Genomic DNA, 17,692 nt, shown 5'->3' with positions numbered 1-17,692 from the left:
CTTCTGTTTTTAGACAGGTTAGTTTGCTTCAGCTGCGTATTAAGGTAACACAAGGTATTTTGTTTGCATTTTGGATTACTCAAGTGAGGTAACAGAATACAATAAAAAGGTTTACATCTGCAAAATGCTTTATGAACACTAAATAATAATCCCCAAATTAGAGCTCTTAGAGATCCTACAGTCCAAGCCTCTCATTTTGCAGACAGGAAACTGCAGCCCAGGGTGGGAATGCAAATCCTCTAAGCCTACGTGCTTTCTTTTCATAAAATTTGTGTCAAACTAGATTTTTCTTCACCCAGTTTAGCTCAGTATTTAGTTCCAAGGTGCAGAAACTGTGTCGATCTAACCCAGATGTACAGTACCTAGCTCAGTACCATCCCTATGTGTACGTGGGGATTTTATTAAATGCTGTCTAATGGCTGGGACACACTGGACTGTAAAAGTCCCCAGACAAATCTGAGCAGGGCATGAGGTAGGCAGTTAGGTTAGTTGAGTAAGGAATTCTCCCTCGCCCGCCACACCTGCCAGGAGGGGTCTGGGGAAAGCAGTGCGTCCCTGGCCGTGCAGGGGTGAGGGGCTTAGTCATGCACAAATCCCTCTGCAGGAGGCTTGGATGGGTCTCAGTCCAGCCCACGCCTTAGGAACCAAGCAAGTACAAAGAAACAGCAAACTGTGGGGGAAATCCACATGCAAGAGGGCGGGGAACAGTTCTATATGAGCACTGAAGATAAAACAGAATACTTTACCGGCTCTGACATAAGCGGACAGAAAGGCTGGATGGACAGAAAAGAATCAGTGAATGGTTGATATACTTAGAGGTGTGCGGCCCCATGGAGGTCCGGGAGAACAACTTACCTTTTTTTCTGAGAACACACATGGTGGTGGGCTAGATGCATCTCGAACAAGGTCAATAAACATGGGGTGAAATTGGGTCGTCGCATTTTTGCACCTGCAGTTGGAGAGCATGGAGGACCAACTGCATGCATGTGCTAAAGAGGGGGCTTGACAGAACCTTAATAAACTGGGTCCAACTAGGAAGGTGAACATGTCCCTTAGTTCAGCCTTAACATTGCCATGAGATCACACTGACACGTGTGCAAAACTCTATGGCACTCAGGCCTCTGGGCCACCTACATGGGATTCCTAGAAAGCAGAAAGAAACAGAGAAACGTCTGTCTGTGGCTGACCTTTAATCGTGCCACAAAGTGGGTTGCGACACTGAGTTCCGAGGCGGGGTTCCCGAGGATGATCTCGAAGCGGTACTGCAGCCCCAGCTTGTCCCGCACCTCCTGCAGCCGCTCCTTGGCCAGCATCGCCAGCTGCACGGATGGCACCCTGAGAATGAGCATGTGTCCCCTCCCGCTCTTGGTCTTTGCCGGGGAGCTGAGGAGGTCATCCAGGATGCTGAGTGTTTCCGGCGTGCTGTGGTCTCGGAGTGACGCCATGGTGGTGAGAGCCATCAGAGCCTCCGAGTACTGCTGGATGAGAAGGTAGCAGCGGACGACCATGCTGTGCAGCCGGGGGTACCTTCAACAGAACACAGGGGGCTGGCACTCGGGCGGCGGGACCCGCTGGGACAGCCAGGTCTGTGCGGTAGGAGTGCAGATCAAGTGTGGCAGAAAGGGGTTAGTGATCAGCTCTACAGTGACCTTGGAGCCCACGTCACTAGAAGGAACAGGTGGGCTCACAACACCTGTTGGGGTGGGTACAGTGAGGTCAAGAGGTTTAGGGACAGTCAGGCTACCCTGGCTTCTCTGTGGACCAACAGCATCTCCCACCACCCAGGAGCTTGTCAGAACTTCCAGATGTCCCCACCCACATGTCCCAAATCAGAATCTGCGTCTTGACAAGATCCCCAGGTGATCTGTATCACAATACACTTTGAGAAGCACTGGTCTGGTCAGGTTAATGGACGACAGAGTTATAATGGATGATCTCTGGATCCTAACCTCTTGCTGGTGGCTTTGGGGTAGAATGCCTGTGAGCTTATTTCTCTGACACTTAAGATTACAGTTAAGGAAACTGAGACATTAATGTAATGTCTATGGAGGATCAGGAGTAAAAAGAGTAATTATTGCTAATTTGAGGTCAGCTCCACTGACAGCAGTATCTTCCACAAATGTGCTGGAGAAAACTTGGGGCTGACTGGAGAAATAGCTCCCCCTAGTGGTGCGGCCTTCCATCCACCTGAGCCCCTGCTCAGTAAAGGGAGCCGGGGAAATAGCAGGGATGGCCTTGATTTATCCCAACATTCCCACACCCCCACCCTCCCAAATTGGCAGTTTTTACAATCCCAGAGCAGGCGGAAAATAAATCCCTCATTTACGTGCTATTCCTCAGAAAGCCAGGCTTGCTGGCAGAATGGGCACAAATGAGCAAACAGGACCCGTGCAGGCATCAAGAGGTGCTGGTCAAGAAAGCAGGCTCGGGCAGAGCAGAGCCCTTGGACGCGAGCTTGGCCGGGCTCGCATGGAGCCTGCAACGTGGTGGTGAGCCTGTCAACTTTCTGGTGGCCAGCTGGTAGCACATGCAGCCGCCTAGCACCTGGGTAGGCCAGTGGGGCATTTTCCCTTCGCTTCACTTGATAGTTCAATTTAAAATGAAACAAGTACTTCACCAGCCTTGCACAGAAAAGCCCAGGGTCAAATGTCAGTTAGGGTCATCAAAGGAATGGTGTGCCTCTGAAGTGCTTAGAGCTGGAAAGGACCACAGATGCCTTGGGTTCTGACCACGCCACCTTCTCATAGAAAGAGGCTGAATTAAGGGCTAGAAGAAATTTAACTACTTGCCCAAGATCATCCAACTGCACAGAGACAGAGCTGAGTGTGGACTTTATTTGGGTCTCTGATAATATCTTCTTAGCCACAATTTAGTAGATTGGAGAAAAGTAAAGGAATTCTTCAGTTCAGTCAGTCCTGGGCCAGTCCCTTCAAGTGTATAATAAATTTATTATTAGATTTATAATAGATTTAGTGAATCTATTATTTATTATATCTATTAATTTATTATATCTATCAATTTATTATTAATTTATGACCTGTTAATTTATAATAGACTTAATAAATCTATTATTATATTTATAAAGCTATTTTTAGCCAGGGGTGACTGGGCTGGAGGAAATAAGCACAGATGATCCAAGTTTAAGGCTTAACATTTTTGGCTGGGCCATGTAGGAAAGCTGAAGTTAGAACAAAGGGTAACTTTGACATACAGGCATTTAAATTTCACTCTAGAAGAGTTATGAATTTAGAAGTGAATAGTGTCCCCAGTCTGTGATGCTTGCATTAAACTGTAATTGTAATTTTGTAAACATTACAAAAGTCGTATACGAGTGGAGGAGATCATCCATTAAGACAGGAGTTATGAAACCCCGAGTGAGTTTACTGCCAGAAAAGACACGTTCCAGGCTGGTGGATGGAACAGGTGGGAGGGAAACACCTAAAGAGGAGCCTCATGGGATGAGTTTGGAAATCTAAGATCCCATGTGTTGTGAAGGGATAATGTCACAGGGTCAGTTAAGTCTTAAATGCAACAGCTGTGAGAATATAAAATCCTACTCCAAGCTGCTCCTCTTCCTGACACAGCATAGCCACTTGCTGGACAGGATGCATCTACCTGTCCTCATCTTTATTTTTCTGAGCAAAGTTACAGGGCAGCTTGTTAAACAGATGGCTTGTTATTAATTAGAGCCAGCTTTAAAAACTAAAGCTACTAAAAGCTAGACTGTGCCTTATCGAACAGTGCCCACTGGCCCCGTCACTGCACCAGCAGACAGAATACTGCAGTGGGGCATGGGGAGGGGCCTTTACTAGGCTAGATTCTAATGCCTCTACCTATTCTTTGAGTCTACATTCAAGATCACAGAGGAAAACCAGGAGGACCCTTTGCTTTTCCTGAATTTGACCTGGATTTGGGGAATGAAAAGGAGACAGAAGAGTCATGATCCTTAACCCCAAAGTCAGGGACTGGAGGGGGGGCCCTTGGCACCGAACTCACTCAAATAATCTGATTGTTTCTTAATTTTCTCCAGTCTACACTCCAAACTGCTCATAGGAAAGTTTCATTTTTACTAAGTTATCTAAAGGTACTTGACAGTGGGTGGACAGAGGAGAAAATGAGGGAAAATGTAAAAGTGCAGAGTGTGTGGTGGTGGGGGAGAGGCCAGACCTCAGGAATCGTCTTTAATAAGCAAACCCGTCTCTGCCCACGTGAAATCCGGGTGCAGCAATGAAGCCTGCTTGGGAGACGACTCAGAGCACGGAAAGTGGGTTTACCTCCCACTCTGGGTCGCTGGTTTCCTTTGTTGCTCTTGGAGGATCATAGAAAACCCGTACGAGTGAAAGGTCATCTTAGGAAAGGCTATTTTTATTCTGCCTTCCCGTGTCATTTGCACAGCCTGGGCTCCACCACACTCCCTGCGACACTGACACAAAAGACGTTTGGCTCCTTCAGACATGCAAGTACGGCTAAAGAAAGGTTACCGGTCTTTATTTACCTCTCCAGCAGCGTGTTCACCATTTTTTCAAAAGTCTCATCACATCTCAGAAGGGGGCTCGTGACTCCCCACTGAAGAGATTTACTGTACTCATTCAGGCCGAAGTACAACTTCTCCTCACAGCTCATGGCCTCCTGAGTCAAAACACAAGCAAAACCCAGTGAGGGCAGGAATTACAATGCATCTTGTGCCTTGTTTTCTAAGTGTGAAAGCTTGTAAATTGGATTCAGTTTTTATTTTTTCTCTATGTCAATCTCAATTTCATAGAGATGATTTTTTTTTTAAAAAATTGTTTGCAGGGAGAGGTAATTAGGTTTGTTTGTTTGTTTATGTTTATTTATTTGTCCTGGGATTGAACCCAGGACCTCATGCATGCTAAGCTTGCACTCTACCACTAAGTTATACCCTCCCCCTCATAGGGATGCTTTTTAAAAAAACTTTAATTAGAATATAATAACTACCCCCCCTCAATTACTTGGAATAGGGTCCTGGTTATCATATCTTTAATCATAAATACTTCACTAGATAGCTGTAAGATAAGAATCTTTTTAGAAATATAATGACAATGCCATTATTACACTTAAAAATTAACTGTAATCATAGGAATTACTTTTAAGGAAAACTATTTTAAGCCTGTTTCTCTATTATTTCACATCAGGAGAAGACAAAGGGCAGACGCTATGAGCCCATCTTCCTATCACTGGAGTGATCCCTTCAGGAAAAGACTGAACCAACAAGGTCAGTTAGGATGGTTCACTCTTTCTCTCTCTCTCTCTTTTTTTTTTTTTTTTTAACCCCCCAATGATATAGTAAACCTAACATTTACTAGGAGAACTATCTGTTGGATGAAAAGCCATGTATCATTTCATCAGTTCTGTTGGCCTTCCCATTCTGTGTCAGGACAACTACCTGGGTAGCCCACAGGCACGCCCTACGGTTCAGAGCAAAGGAACTGGGGCAGCCTCTTATCTCACCCATAACTTGACCACCCAGTTAATGGACAGAGATAGGGTGGAGAAGATGCCAGCAAAGTGAAAGCTCACAGCAGCCTCTTTGTGATAATCTGCACATGGAGAGAGTTCTCACAAGGGAGGGACTGGGGATGCCAATGTGAGTCGGTGACCTGAGCTTGCGTGACTGTAAGGGACACCCCAACACTCAAGAGAAAAGCTCCAAGTCTTCTTACCTACTTCTCAACAGAGTGAAATACACTGGGTTGAAAAATAAAGAGTTATTCTTATGTAAGACATTTCTGGCATCTTTTACTTAAATATGTTTATTTAAAAATATCCAATATGTTTGAGGGGGAGGATATAGCTCAGTGGTAGAGCACATGCTTAGCATACACAAGGTCCTTGGTTCAATCCCCATGTACCTCTGCTAAAAAACAACTAATAATAAATCAATAAATACACCTAATGACCTCCTCCATCAAAAAAAAAATCCAATATATTCACTATTTCTAAACAAAGGATCCATTGCTTAATGGCTAATCTTTATTGTTTTTTAATGAAACTCTCCTTTCTTTTCTTTGATAATATATTTAGCATACAGTTTATAGGTAATAGAAAATATATTTTAAGTGTTAAGGACTGGGCTAAAAAATACAGAGACCTGGATATGTACCATGTTGAGCTATTATCAATGCACTAAATGATACTACTGAGTAATTCAGAGCAACAGTACCATCATCCTCTATTTCAACCAGAAGTCTGTGAGAAATGATGAAAAGGGAGTTTAAAAGTTTAAAAGCGAGTTGCCCGGAAAGCATGGGAGTAATTAAGAGTGATATAGATCAGTAAGACTAAAGCAAGGGGACAATAACATTTCATTGGAAATTAATCATTTAAAGGCACAAAAATAATCCAGGATATTGATGATGGTGTCAGATGACACCACATTTTTGAGGGGACAACTATACAGGATGGATAATTTTGTGTCTGCATGATAACCTAAAAAAGAACCCCCCATACACTAGAATATTACTCAGAATGAAACATTGCCATTTGGAGCACCATGGATGGACCTAGAGATCATCATACTAAGTGAAGTAAGTCAGAGAAAGACAAATATTATATGATATCACTTATATGTGGAATCTAAAAAAAAGATACAAATGAATCTAGATACAAAAAAGAAACAGACTCACAGTCACAGAAAACAAACTTATAGTTACCAAAAGGGAAAGAGGGAGAGGGATAAAGTAGGAGTTTGGGCTTAGCAGATACAAACTACTATAATAAAACAGATAAACAACAAAGTCCTACTGTACAGCACAGGGAACTATATTCAATGTCTTGTAATAACCTATAGTGGAAAATAATCTGAAAAAATATATGTGTAACTGAGTCATTTTGCTGTGTTCCTAAAACTAACACAATATTGTAAATCAACTATACTTCAGTAAAAAAATAAAAAGTAACACCTAGTCAGATTTGTAGAGGTTACTATTCACTAGTTTTTAGTCTTATAATAATTATAATTCTATGGAACTTTCAGAAGATAAAGCATTATGTTAGTTAGATTTTTGAAACTTTGTGCTATATTTCACAATGCCACGATCATATTTTACTACAATATTCTGCTCCCCAGGGAACTGAGAACATGACTGTGTATCAGAACAGAGACTGACCGTGCTGTCCAGCTGTATCCAGTGAACCTCGTTGCTGGCGCTGATTCGGGACTGTTGGGTCTGCAGAGTGTATGGGCAGGAGGTGACCTGGAGCACCAGGAGGTTGAAAGCTTCCAGAACCTCTCTGCAGTTAATGACTCTGTCAGCCAATCCATGGCTGGGTTCACCATGTGACAAAGAGCCCGAAATGACACTGTAGAAATATGGAAAGTCACATTAAAACCTCCTAATTTAACTGATCAGATGCACAATTAGACATCAAAATGGAGGTAATATTTGAGCTCTTATTTTTCTAGTTCTTTTTAGTTGGGAGCAGAAGTAGAAGCAACCAACGTTTGATGTGGAAGAGCAAAAATCACACGCCTTCGTACTCCCTTCAGACAGATTCACAGATATATATATTTTTCCCTTTTTCAGTTTGTTCCTGATACACCTCAAAGTGTAAGCTCCAAGCCAAGGCAGGACACCTAACTCTGTAGTTGAAGTGGATCACTCTGGTTTGAAAGCTCACCTAAATGAGGGAGCTCCCCATCAAAATATGATGCTCATAATTGTGGGATTATCTGTACCTCCAGAGAGGCCCCAAAGCTATGAGGAATCCTCGCTGTGTTAGGACCCTCTCCTTCCTTCCTTGAGGCTGCTAGACCATGGGGAGGGCTCCTCCTGCCCCCTCACCATGACCAACATTTTCATGTCTCTGAATCATTTTCAATTCTGTGCAATGTGGATGTACCAGGTTGATATGAAGCCTTAAAACCACACACACACATATTTTTTTTTTGGTTAAAGAAGTAATCTCAATGCCCATCAGAATTAAATACAAAGAAATGCAATGCATAATCCTCAGAGCTATTACCCCAAACTTTCAAAGATGAGGTATATAAGATCAATGAGCTTTTTCTGCTCATAGAACACTAGCAGTAACTGAACAGGATGTGGGCAAAATTTCTCTTATCTTTCCTCCCTCCCACCCTCCCTCCATCTTTTCCTTCCTTCCTTGCAAATTTAACAAGTTATGCAAGATCTTACTTACACCTACATGTGACTCTAGACTTCAGACCATGGAGTACCAAATACATTTGGCTTCTGAACAAGTGCTTTTGCAATTCTGACATTTCTACCACAGATCAAAAAAATTCCAGACGCCTAACCTCGGAGTGTCCTGAGGAAAGAAAATCTATAAATGCTAGATGATGCCTGAAATTTCCCCGTCCCTACATGGTGAGGGCAAACCATGATATGTAATATTTGACAACTACTTGCCCTTAAGAAAAACTATTTGCCTTTTTCAATCTATAGGAACAAAGATACCCCTACCAGATAACTATCTGGCTCTGCCACAACACATATACTGTTCTCTCAGTAATAAGCCCATCGAGAGAGAGAATAGTTTCTTGTTGAAACTGGTAAATTGCAAAAGGTTTCAGATCTGGCCTCAGATCATTGAACTGGCATCTGTACGGCTGTTAAAGATAAGAGGGAAGAGAGAAAGGCAAGGAAGAAGAGAAACAGCAGGAGAGGAAGGAAGAGAGGACAAGGGAAAGGAAAAAGGACAAGAGCTGGGGAGGAGGGACGGTGGTGGGCGGGAAAGCACATGGTCCTTCTGGGAGCTCACCAACTGCCATCTCCTTGTCACCACCCTTTTCAGGAAACAGCTGAGTTCCATGATGCTCTTAAGACCAGATTTTTTGGGGAGGATATATCTCAGTGGTAGAGCATGTGCTTAGCATGTACGAGGTCCTGGGTTCAATCCCCAGTGCTTCCATTTAAAAAATGAAAATAAATAAACCTAATTACCTCCCCCTACCAAAAAAAAAAAGAATTAAAGAAAAATTTTTAAATTAAAAAAATTTTTTAAAAGACCAGATTTTTTAACAGGAATTTGTAAATTCCCTCACAGTCTAGTTAAAATAAAATTAACATTAAAGCAGTAAGAAAAGCTGAGAGAGCAAGGAAAGGGTAGGAATAAGCTATCAGTGAGAAGACGCCAAATGGTAGGGTCCCTGGGCTTTCAAACCACCACCTTTTAAATGATTCATTACATAACCGTTACTGCTGTAGAAGAAATATCGTATTTGCTCACTCTGAAGCAATCACCTCGTTAGTTCCACATGGGAGTTGTCATGAACTAGCACAAACAGCGTGTACGGGTTCTGCTTCACCCTTCTCATAAAAACTTCAAACTTGGTTTGAATCTCATTGTCTAGACGAACAACATATTTCTCTGCTCTCTGATAGGCTGTCCCATTTTCCTCCAGACCCAAGTCTACAAGGACACCTGCCGAGAAGAAAAAAGAGTTTATCTTTTTCGCATACATATCTATGAGATAAACTTAAGTTCAGTGTCAACTGATGCAGTGGCTACTAACCCTATGCAGAGATTCACAGAGCAGATAGTTTTCTTTCTTCACATTCCCCACCACAATTTTGAGGAGAAAAATGTCAGATTTCCTTTTCTTTAGAACACACCACCACACCTCCCACACCTTGTACAAAGGACAACAGGGAATGATCTGATACACTGAGTAGAAGCAGCTGAATATATGAGGCCTCTGTCTAATTAAGTTCTATTTGTATGTGAAGTGCTCTGCTAACAGCTACTATAGGCCACTCGGGAAAAATGACATTTTGGGCTACAGCTCTTGGCCAAACTGATATAATCATGTAAGTCTTATCCCAAATTTAGCAGCAAAACACATACAAGAAAAAAGGAAAATAAAATGTTATGTCCAAAGATACCACTGCTAGACTGTGAGTTTTTTAGCTAGCATTTTACTCATTTTTAAAAAATATGTTTTTATTGAATTATATAGTCAGTTTATGATGTTGTGTCAATTTCTGGTGTACAGCATAATACTTCAGTCACTTAGGAACATGTATATATTACTTTACTCATTTTTATTCGGTGACAATGTTGCACAGTATCTAGGGAATGAGACACCCTCAGTGAGTGTCGATTATGTACCATGTTAATAGAATGAACTGAATTACTCAAGGTAACTATATTCTCAAAATGTTAGGAGCTGTGAAACTTTAGGGCTGTATCATTATCTCTGTCTATAATAAAATTACTTCTACATACAAACGTCTGAAATAGTTAGTTCTAGGCTCATGATGCTGTTGTTGGATAATTAAAATACCAAATCCTCCTTTAAAATGTCAAGACAAGACAGGAATTATGTGAGGTGAAGGATGGGTTTACTGACCTTACTGTGGTAAAAACTTCACAATATGTACATGCATTGAATCACCACATCACACACCTTAAACTTACACAATATGTCAATTATAGCTCAATAAAGCTGGAAAAGACACTGCCCCCAAACAGGGGTGCACAACACCCCTTCCCCTAGACACTCAGCCTCTGAGAGGAGAGCCTTGTGACTCAGCCCATGGCCCTCGATGCAGGAGAAGGAGCCAGAAGACTGATTTGCAGTTCGATATATTACATTAGGGGGTAGATATGGTCCTCCAAAGGCTGGAGGATATCTATTTAGCATCCAATTATCAGCCACATCCACCAGCTCCAACTATGTGGGAAAAAAATTAAAATAAAAAATAAATAAACAAGTTAAATGAAGAGACTTTTACGAATTATGTTGACTTAGTTTTGTTTATCTAGTTTTCTTTTCATATAAAACCAGCTCAATTAACAACCACATGCAATTAGCATCTAGATGCTGTCACAATAATAGCTCTAAATGGTAGAAAAGAAAATAGGAAAAATGTTTTACCAAATAAAAAATGCATTATACCAGAAAAGGTGGATAGGAAGGTAATTTCACTTTCAAGCTTTTTTCATGAGGAGCCTTTCCTCAGGTATTGTTTTCAGTTTTCACCCAAATGTAGTCAAGGGTTGTTGTGAATGTTTCCAAAAGAATCAATCAAACATTTAATTTGGCAGGTAGTCTGAGTTTTTGGAAAATGGACTGCTTACAAAATTTATTCAACATTTGATAGAGATTTATTGAGCATCTATTATGTACCAGGTACTATGTCAGGTATTGTGCTAGGATTGGGGATACACAGGAGGGCAGGACAAAGATCTTAATCTCATGGAGCTTATGATGGAGAAGACAGTATCTCTGGCAAGTGTCATGATGAGAGACGAAGTCCATGAGGGTTGAGGAGGCCGAGGCACACCTCTGAGCGAGAGAGGACCTACTTAATCTCCGGGGCTTTCTGTTTGCTTATGTGTAAAATGGGGAGAGTAGAACCAGCTGAAAATTAGTCTCGATTTCTTAAATTTGCCCTTAGGAAATAAGTAGTGTGAGTTGAATCTCTCAGTGTGAAAAGACCATAAATAATTCACAGAGAGGAAAAATGTATCTTGTGGATAATTAAGAGTTGATCACATTTCAAAACAAATGAAATGAAGACCAGCTGAATGCCTCTGACAGGTCAAGCCCATGCATGCCCTTAATGGAGTCAGAGCCCCATGGATCTTGGAGGCCATTCTCTTCGACATCACGTGGTACGTTAGCCTAACCGCGCAGCCAGCTGGCTCTGTAGCGGTGTGTTTGGGTGGGAAGCACGCACATCATTGGCACCTGATTGTTTCATTTCCAACTGGGCATTTTTAGTGGATCATCCTTACCTTTAAATTTTGTTTTAGACTTGCTTTTAGTTTTAAGTTTTGTTTCTTTCCTGGTTATGAAAGTGATAGATACTCATCTGGGGAAAACTGGAAAGTATAGAAATATATTAAAAAAGAAAAAATTATCCATGCTTCTTTCACTCAAAATAAGCCACTGCCAACATTTTTGTGCATCCCTTCCTGTTTTTTTTTCCTACACATACCCTGCCTCCTGGCTCACATTTTGTGATTGTAGTTAATCTTTTTTCACCTATCACTGTAAAGTAAGAAACAACGCTACCCACAACCAATCTAATGATACAGTATTTATCCTTCCATAGAGGCTGGTGGGCTTACACAGTGTATACTAAAATTTAAACAGAAGCCGTTTTCATTTTACATTACATTCAACCTCATGAATAATAAGGGAAATAGAAATTAAAACCATAATAAAATGGAATCGTATCAAATTAATAAAAAATTAAAAAACAAGATAATTACAAGAAAGAAGGGGATGAAAGAAAATACTTATCTCCTCATTTCTGCAAAACAAATTCAAGAAGGATACACCAGAAACAAAAGAGACTGGCTACTAGTTGGCGGGGGAGTGGAAAAGGGGTGTAAAGAAGGGAGAATGGGAATGGGGAGGTAGGAGGAGGGAGAGATGCTTCTTTGAATAGACCATTTTGTATAGCGTTGGCTCTTAGAATCACAGAACAAAGTTAACGAAGGATGGTGTGAGGCGTGGCTCATGGGGTGGGAGGAGGTGTGCAAAATGGAATCCAAACGGTAACAAGGGAAACCTAACACAATCACACTGAAGGAGGTGAGGATGAAAAGAGTAAAACAAATGAGTGTTCTGGCTGCGTGCTACAAGGCTAAGGAAAAAAAGTGTCTGCAAAAACTTTAATTAGCAAGTATGTTTCTGACAGCGATGTGGGTTAGCCACTGTGTAACTTCTAGAGAAAAAAAATCAAAGAAGTGATGGGTATATTGTAGATAATCAGAACCAGGTTTCTCTCTGTCAGAGAAAGAAGTTACAAACAAAGAAATGGAAAGGACTAAGAGGAACCTTGTGCTGTTCATATGGCACTGGAGATATTGGTATATAGACAGATAACGAAGTAAAAAGGTGTGTGTGTGTGTGTGTGTGTGTGTGTGTGTGTGCCTGGGTTAATATACATATATATATATTCCCTACCTTTCTCTGTTGAGTGAGCCTATGAGCAATGGCACACTGGTAACAATAAACACACTTAGCATTCAGATTTTGGTTTCTAGATAACATTCTTCAATAAAAGGAATCAGAGTTCCTTGGAGAAGAAGTTAATTCAAGGTTTGGGGCAGGGAAATTGAAAATAACTCAGGAATGTCTTGTGGTTCCAGAAGACAAGGGAGTACTTAAAAAAGGGATGGTGACATGTTAACACAAGCAATGTAGATTCATCAGTTGTAACAAATGGACCCTTCTGGTGGGGAATGTTGCCAATGGGAGACTACTGTGTGTGGGGGAGGATGTATACAGGAAATTTCTGTACCTTCCCTTCAATTCTGCTGAGAACCTAAAGCTGCTCTTAAAAAAACAAGTCTTTAAAAAACACAAGAGCCTACCCGAAGGAGATCCCAATGGCCAAAGCTGGAAAATTTGAGCACCAAAATAAATAATGATGGTGCTGGAAAAGATCATAGAATAAAATAAGTGTTCATGAACCCATGTTGATATAAATAAAAATATAAACAAAGAAGGAGGAACAGCTCTTCCTTACAGAAGATTCAATTAATAAATTCCTACTAATAATTATAGGAAAAATGATACAAATGAAAAATCATTATGCAAACACTACAATAAGTTGCAGGCAAGATTCATGGATGGATGCTAAAATTAGTGGTTTGAAGGTTTAAGGAGAAACAAGGTATATTAGCATAGTCCCAAAGTACTCCCCCAAGATTTTTCAACTACAAGGAGGAAAACAGTAGAGAAACCTGGCAGGCATCACTTTAATCCAGTGATCAAGGTTAACATTGCCACTAATAAGACACAACAGCATCATGGACTCCTTGATACCGTGCCCTGAGGAGGACACAGCGTCACATAACCTCAATCCAATCGTGAGAAAACATCAGACATTTCCAAATTGAAACCTTAGACAAAACAACTGACTAGTATTTTCCCAAACTGTTAAGGTCATGAAAAACAAGGTAAAATTAAAGAAATGTTCCAAGTTTGCAGGAGACTAAGAGGACACAACAGCTGAATGCAATGTTCAATCCTGGACTCTCAAATCTCTCAATTATCTCTCAAATGTATCTCACTGATGTATATATCTTTCTTTATACCAGTACCACAACGTCAAATTACTGTAGCTTTGTACGAAGTTTTAAAACGGGGCAATAAATACCTAAATACCCTTCAGTTAGTTCCACCAATTGTTAATATTTTGCTACATTTGCTTTTTCTCTTCATTATTTTTTATTTATTGTTGTTGTTTTTGCTACTATTGCTGAATAATTTGGAAGCAACATATAATACCCCTACATAATTCAAAGTGTATTTTCCTTTCTTTCTTTTTTTTTTTTTTTTTGGTTCTGGATTTTCTTTTTTTTGTACTCTTTTTTATTGAAGTATAGTCAGTTTACAATGTTGTGTTAATTGCTAGTGTACAGCATAGTGATTCAGTCATACATATATACATATATTCATTTTCATATTCTTTTTTCAATGTGTATTTCTTAAGAGCAAAGGCATTCTACTATATAACTAAAATATCATTATTACACCCAAGGAATTGAACTAACATTGATATAATATTTTCTAATACACAGGCCACGTTTGAGTTTTCCTAATTGTCCCGGAGCTGTGTTTTTTATTTTTAGGTCTAGGACTTAATCAAGAATTAAGAATTTGCACTTGGTTGTCATGTCTCTTTATTCTGTGTAATTAAAGCAGCCCTTTCTTTTTTTCCTTTTTGGTCTCTTCATTGATACTTTAAAAAATGCAGGCTAGTTGTTTTGTAGAATGTCACATAATCTGGATTTTTTTTTTCTGGGAGTGTACTTGTCAGAATCAATAATTACACTGGTAGCGCAAAACCGGGGTTTCCTAATTCTGTCATTTTCCTATATTTATTAGTTGGTGCCCTTCTGTAAAGGAGCGCTTGCCCCCCACCCCTTACTCCTCCCGCCCCCTTTATTTTTTCAGTATTACTGTGAACTCATGGGCTTTTACAAAAATCCAATAGGTTACAGTCTGTTGCCATCATTCCCTCTGATACTCAAAGTTACCAACTCTGGACAGCAGAGTCCCCTGCAGACAGGCTGCTGTGTCCCGTTGACATGCTCCATCAATCTTTTAGTGCTTTCTCACTTTCTGGCAAACCCAGATTCCAGACTGTTCCCACCTCAGAGCTGAGACAGTGGTGAATGGTATTTACAGGCCAAGATCTAGATGCTAAATGTGCACATTTGATACTGAAATATCACTGTTTTTAAGTCCTTTTAGGGGAGAGAGCTGGGGAAAATATTTAATATTTTCATACTTAGATCTCCAATTTAAATCTAAAAGGAATATTCTTTACTTTTCCCCACTTAGTATTTGAGGCTCCCTGACTTCATGTGAGAACCCTGGTTTTCAACCAAATCTAAAAATATTTACCTGTTTTCTCTATCCTGTGATATACACAAAATAGCTTAAAATTATCAGTACCACTTCCAACAGCGTACTGATTAAAGTTCAAGACTCACTTGCAATTCTTTTTGCCCTCAGGATAAGGGCACATTGAGAGTGTTCAATAAGAAAACTGTGTTCAAAAAAATCCTTGAATTCTTTTAATTTGTTTTTGCCAGAGGACTGACAAATCTTAAATATCAACTACTTCTACGTCTTCCTCTTAAAATAGATTTTAACTTAAAATTCAATTCAATGGAATGTTACAAAAAACTCAGTTCAACACATATTTATTAAGTGTCTGCTGTACTATAGACAAGACAGACATGTGACCTGAATATTTGCTTTCTAGCTGAAGAAGAAGATTGCTAATACACACACAACCACAGCAAGGTCTTGAGTGCCAGGGCTGGAGGACCCCAGGGTGCAGAATAGCACCTGGTGCATGACTTGTAGAAGGAAGGCTGGGAAAGGGTGTGTCTTGGAAACCAAAGGAACCGCAGTGTTTAAAGGAAGGAATGGAGATCACCTGTGCTGTCAAGAGTTCAGGTAAGAACAGAAAAGGTCATTGGTGACATTGGGAGAGTTTTACAAGGGTGAGAGTGGGGAGTGGAGGCCAGTCTGCAGGGTGCTGGGCAACTGGGAGATGAGGAAATGGAGATAACAGACAACTGTCTTAATAGTTTGGCAGTTATGTAGGGGAGCTTGAACTGGAGGGTTAGGTTGGATTAACAGGGGCTTGTTTTGTTTTGTTTTTGAGGAAGTGGGGCAGGTTTAAACGGATGGAATAAGCTCCAGGAGAGAAGGGAATGGAAGGCAGCAATGAGAGAAGAGATGACCAATAGGGCGAGGTCATTGAGAATGAGGAGAGGTTGGCACCCTGAGCACGGTGGGAGAAACAGGATTAAACAGAGGAGGGCAGCCTTTTCACTGACGAGGAAGGAAGGGGGACAGATGGGTGCGTACACAGTTAGGTTTCCAGATTTGGAAGGAGGAAGTTTTTATCCAAAGCTCTCTTCTTTTGGAGGTCAGGGAGGAGAGACCTCAGTAGCATGGTCCCTCGTGAAGAGGAGGATGAGGTCAGAAGTTTGAGTGAAACAGAGTCTGCAGTAGCCAGTCACTGTGGAGAACGGGAGAGAGATTCAACTGAAGAACCAGAAAGAATTCATGAGGCATTGATCAGAAAGGTTGATTTTCCCCCACAGTGTATGTTGGAAAGGAGTCTGGTCTAACACTGGGGATATTAGAATCTGCAGTTCCAGGGCCCAGCAGGGTCTGGGGTATGACTAGGGAGCAGCGACTGAGGAGTAGAGGGAAGGGCATTTGCTGATGGGAGCTGAGGGAAGAGAAGCTAGGGTCTGGCGGTGCTGTCCCCCTGGATGGGAGGTGGGGAAGGTTGCGAACCCGAGCCGGGTGCCAACATCTTCTATAAACTAGGGGCGGGCACTGGGCAGCTACCACTTGATTAGAAACTGACTTCACGAATGCTAACTTTAGGTACTTGTTCCTTTGCACACTCATACAAAGGAATCTCCAGTGCTTTCCTGCTCCCCCTCAGGACAGAGTGGTCTCCTAGCACTTCCCTGGGATTTCATTCCCTGCGGCCTTTGTCACTGCCTTTTTTCTGCTGACATTTTAGGTGACTGACAAGGAGGTATAAGGTTGATGAGATACTTCAGAAAGTGAAAATGCCTTCCTCTGTCTCTTCACTTCCCCTCCTAATCTCTACCACGGCCTTGTAACTTCCTCACGTCCTTTTGGGTAGAATAATCAATCTACATCTCGGTTCTTTTATGATCAGACATGTGTTGAGGTGTCAAATTTATGTCATCCCCCTGAGCATGAAAAACTGTCCTTGACTGGTTACTCCCAGATCTGCTCCCATGTGCTGGGGGCTCCCACCAACACCATTTTAAAAGCAGAGAGGAGAAAAACAGTCGCCAGTGCTTCCTGTTTTCATGCTACCCACCTGGAACTGAAAGTAACTTGCATTTTGATTCACTGATCCCCTAGCATTCTAATTTATAGAATTTGGGGCTTCCTGAATTAGCAGAATTATGCTACAACAAAAATAAAGACATTAAAATAGAAGTATTTCCTATAGTCTCTCCACTGATCACTGCAGCAGTTACAAGTCCATTCTGGGCCAACTTATAATAAACGTGGAACCCATTTCATTTCTTTTTTTTTTTTACCTTCAAACTCTTTCCATAATGTTTTCTTTTGTTTTCTTTTCCTCCTGGCCTCCCTTCCTTAATTAGAAACTGAGCTGAGGTATCAGATGCTTCACCTTAGTGCTGAGTCTGCAACAACGTGATGGTTTCT

The 17,692-nt window shown here is 41.1% G+C and overlaps 1 protein-coding gene and 1 long non-coding RNA gene across 19 annotated transcripts in view; one reads left to right on the top strand and one right to left on the bottom strand.

Moving 5' to 3' along the window:
• GREB1L (GREB1 like retinoic acid receptor coactivator) overlaps positions 1 to 17,692 on the bottom strand; it is a 213,023-nt gene that overhangs the window by 24,218 nt on the left and 171,113 nt on the right. For all 18 annotated transcript variants that reach the window (XM_074352557.1, XM_074352549.1, XM_074352538.1 and 15 more), the window contains 4 exons: positions 9,225 to 9,405; positions 7,128 to 7,320; positions 4,496 to 4,629; positions 1,188 to 1,527 (listed from right to left, as the gene is read on the bottom strand). In XM_074352557.1, coding sequence (XP_074208658.1) covers positions 1,188 to 1,527; positions 4,496 to 4,629; positions 7,128 to 7,320; positions 9,225 to 9,405 — 848 coding nt within the window. The remainder of the gene's footprint in view (positions 1 to 1,187; positions 1,528 to 4,495; positions 4,630 to 7,127; positions 7,321 to 9,224; positions 9,406 to 17,692) is intronic.
• On the top strand, positions 2,998 to 7,225 carry LOC141574953 (uncharacterized). Its single transcript, XR_012502108.1, has 3 exons — positions 2,998 to 4,460; positions 5,154 to 5,233; positions 7,088 to 7,225. It is a non-coding gene; the product is annotated as an uncharacterized LOC141574953 (long non-coding RNA).

This window comes from Camelus bactrianus, chromosome 24, assembly GCF_048773025.1.
Source record: "Camelus bactrianus isolate YW-2024 breed Bactrian camel chromosome 24, ASM4877302v1, whole genome shotgun sequence".
Lineage (NCBI taxonomy): Eukaryota > Metazoa > Chordata > Mammalia > Artiodactyla > Camelidae > Camelus > Camelus bactrianus.
Note: the sequence above shows the minus strand (reverse complement) of the source record. Positions and strands in the feature narration are given on the sequence as shown.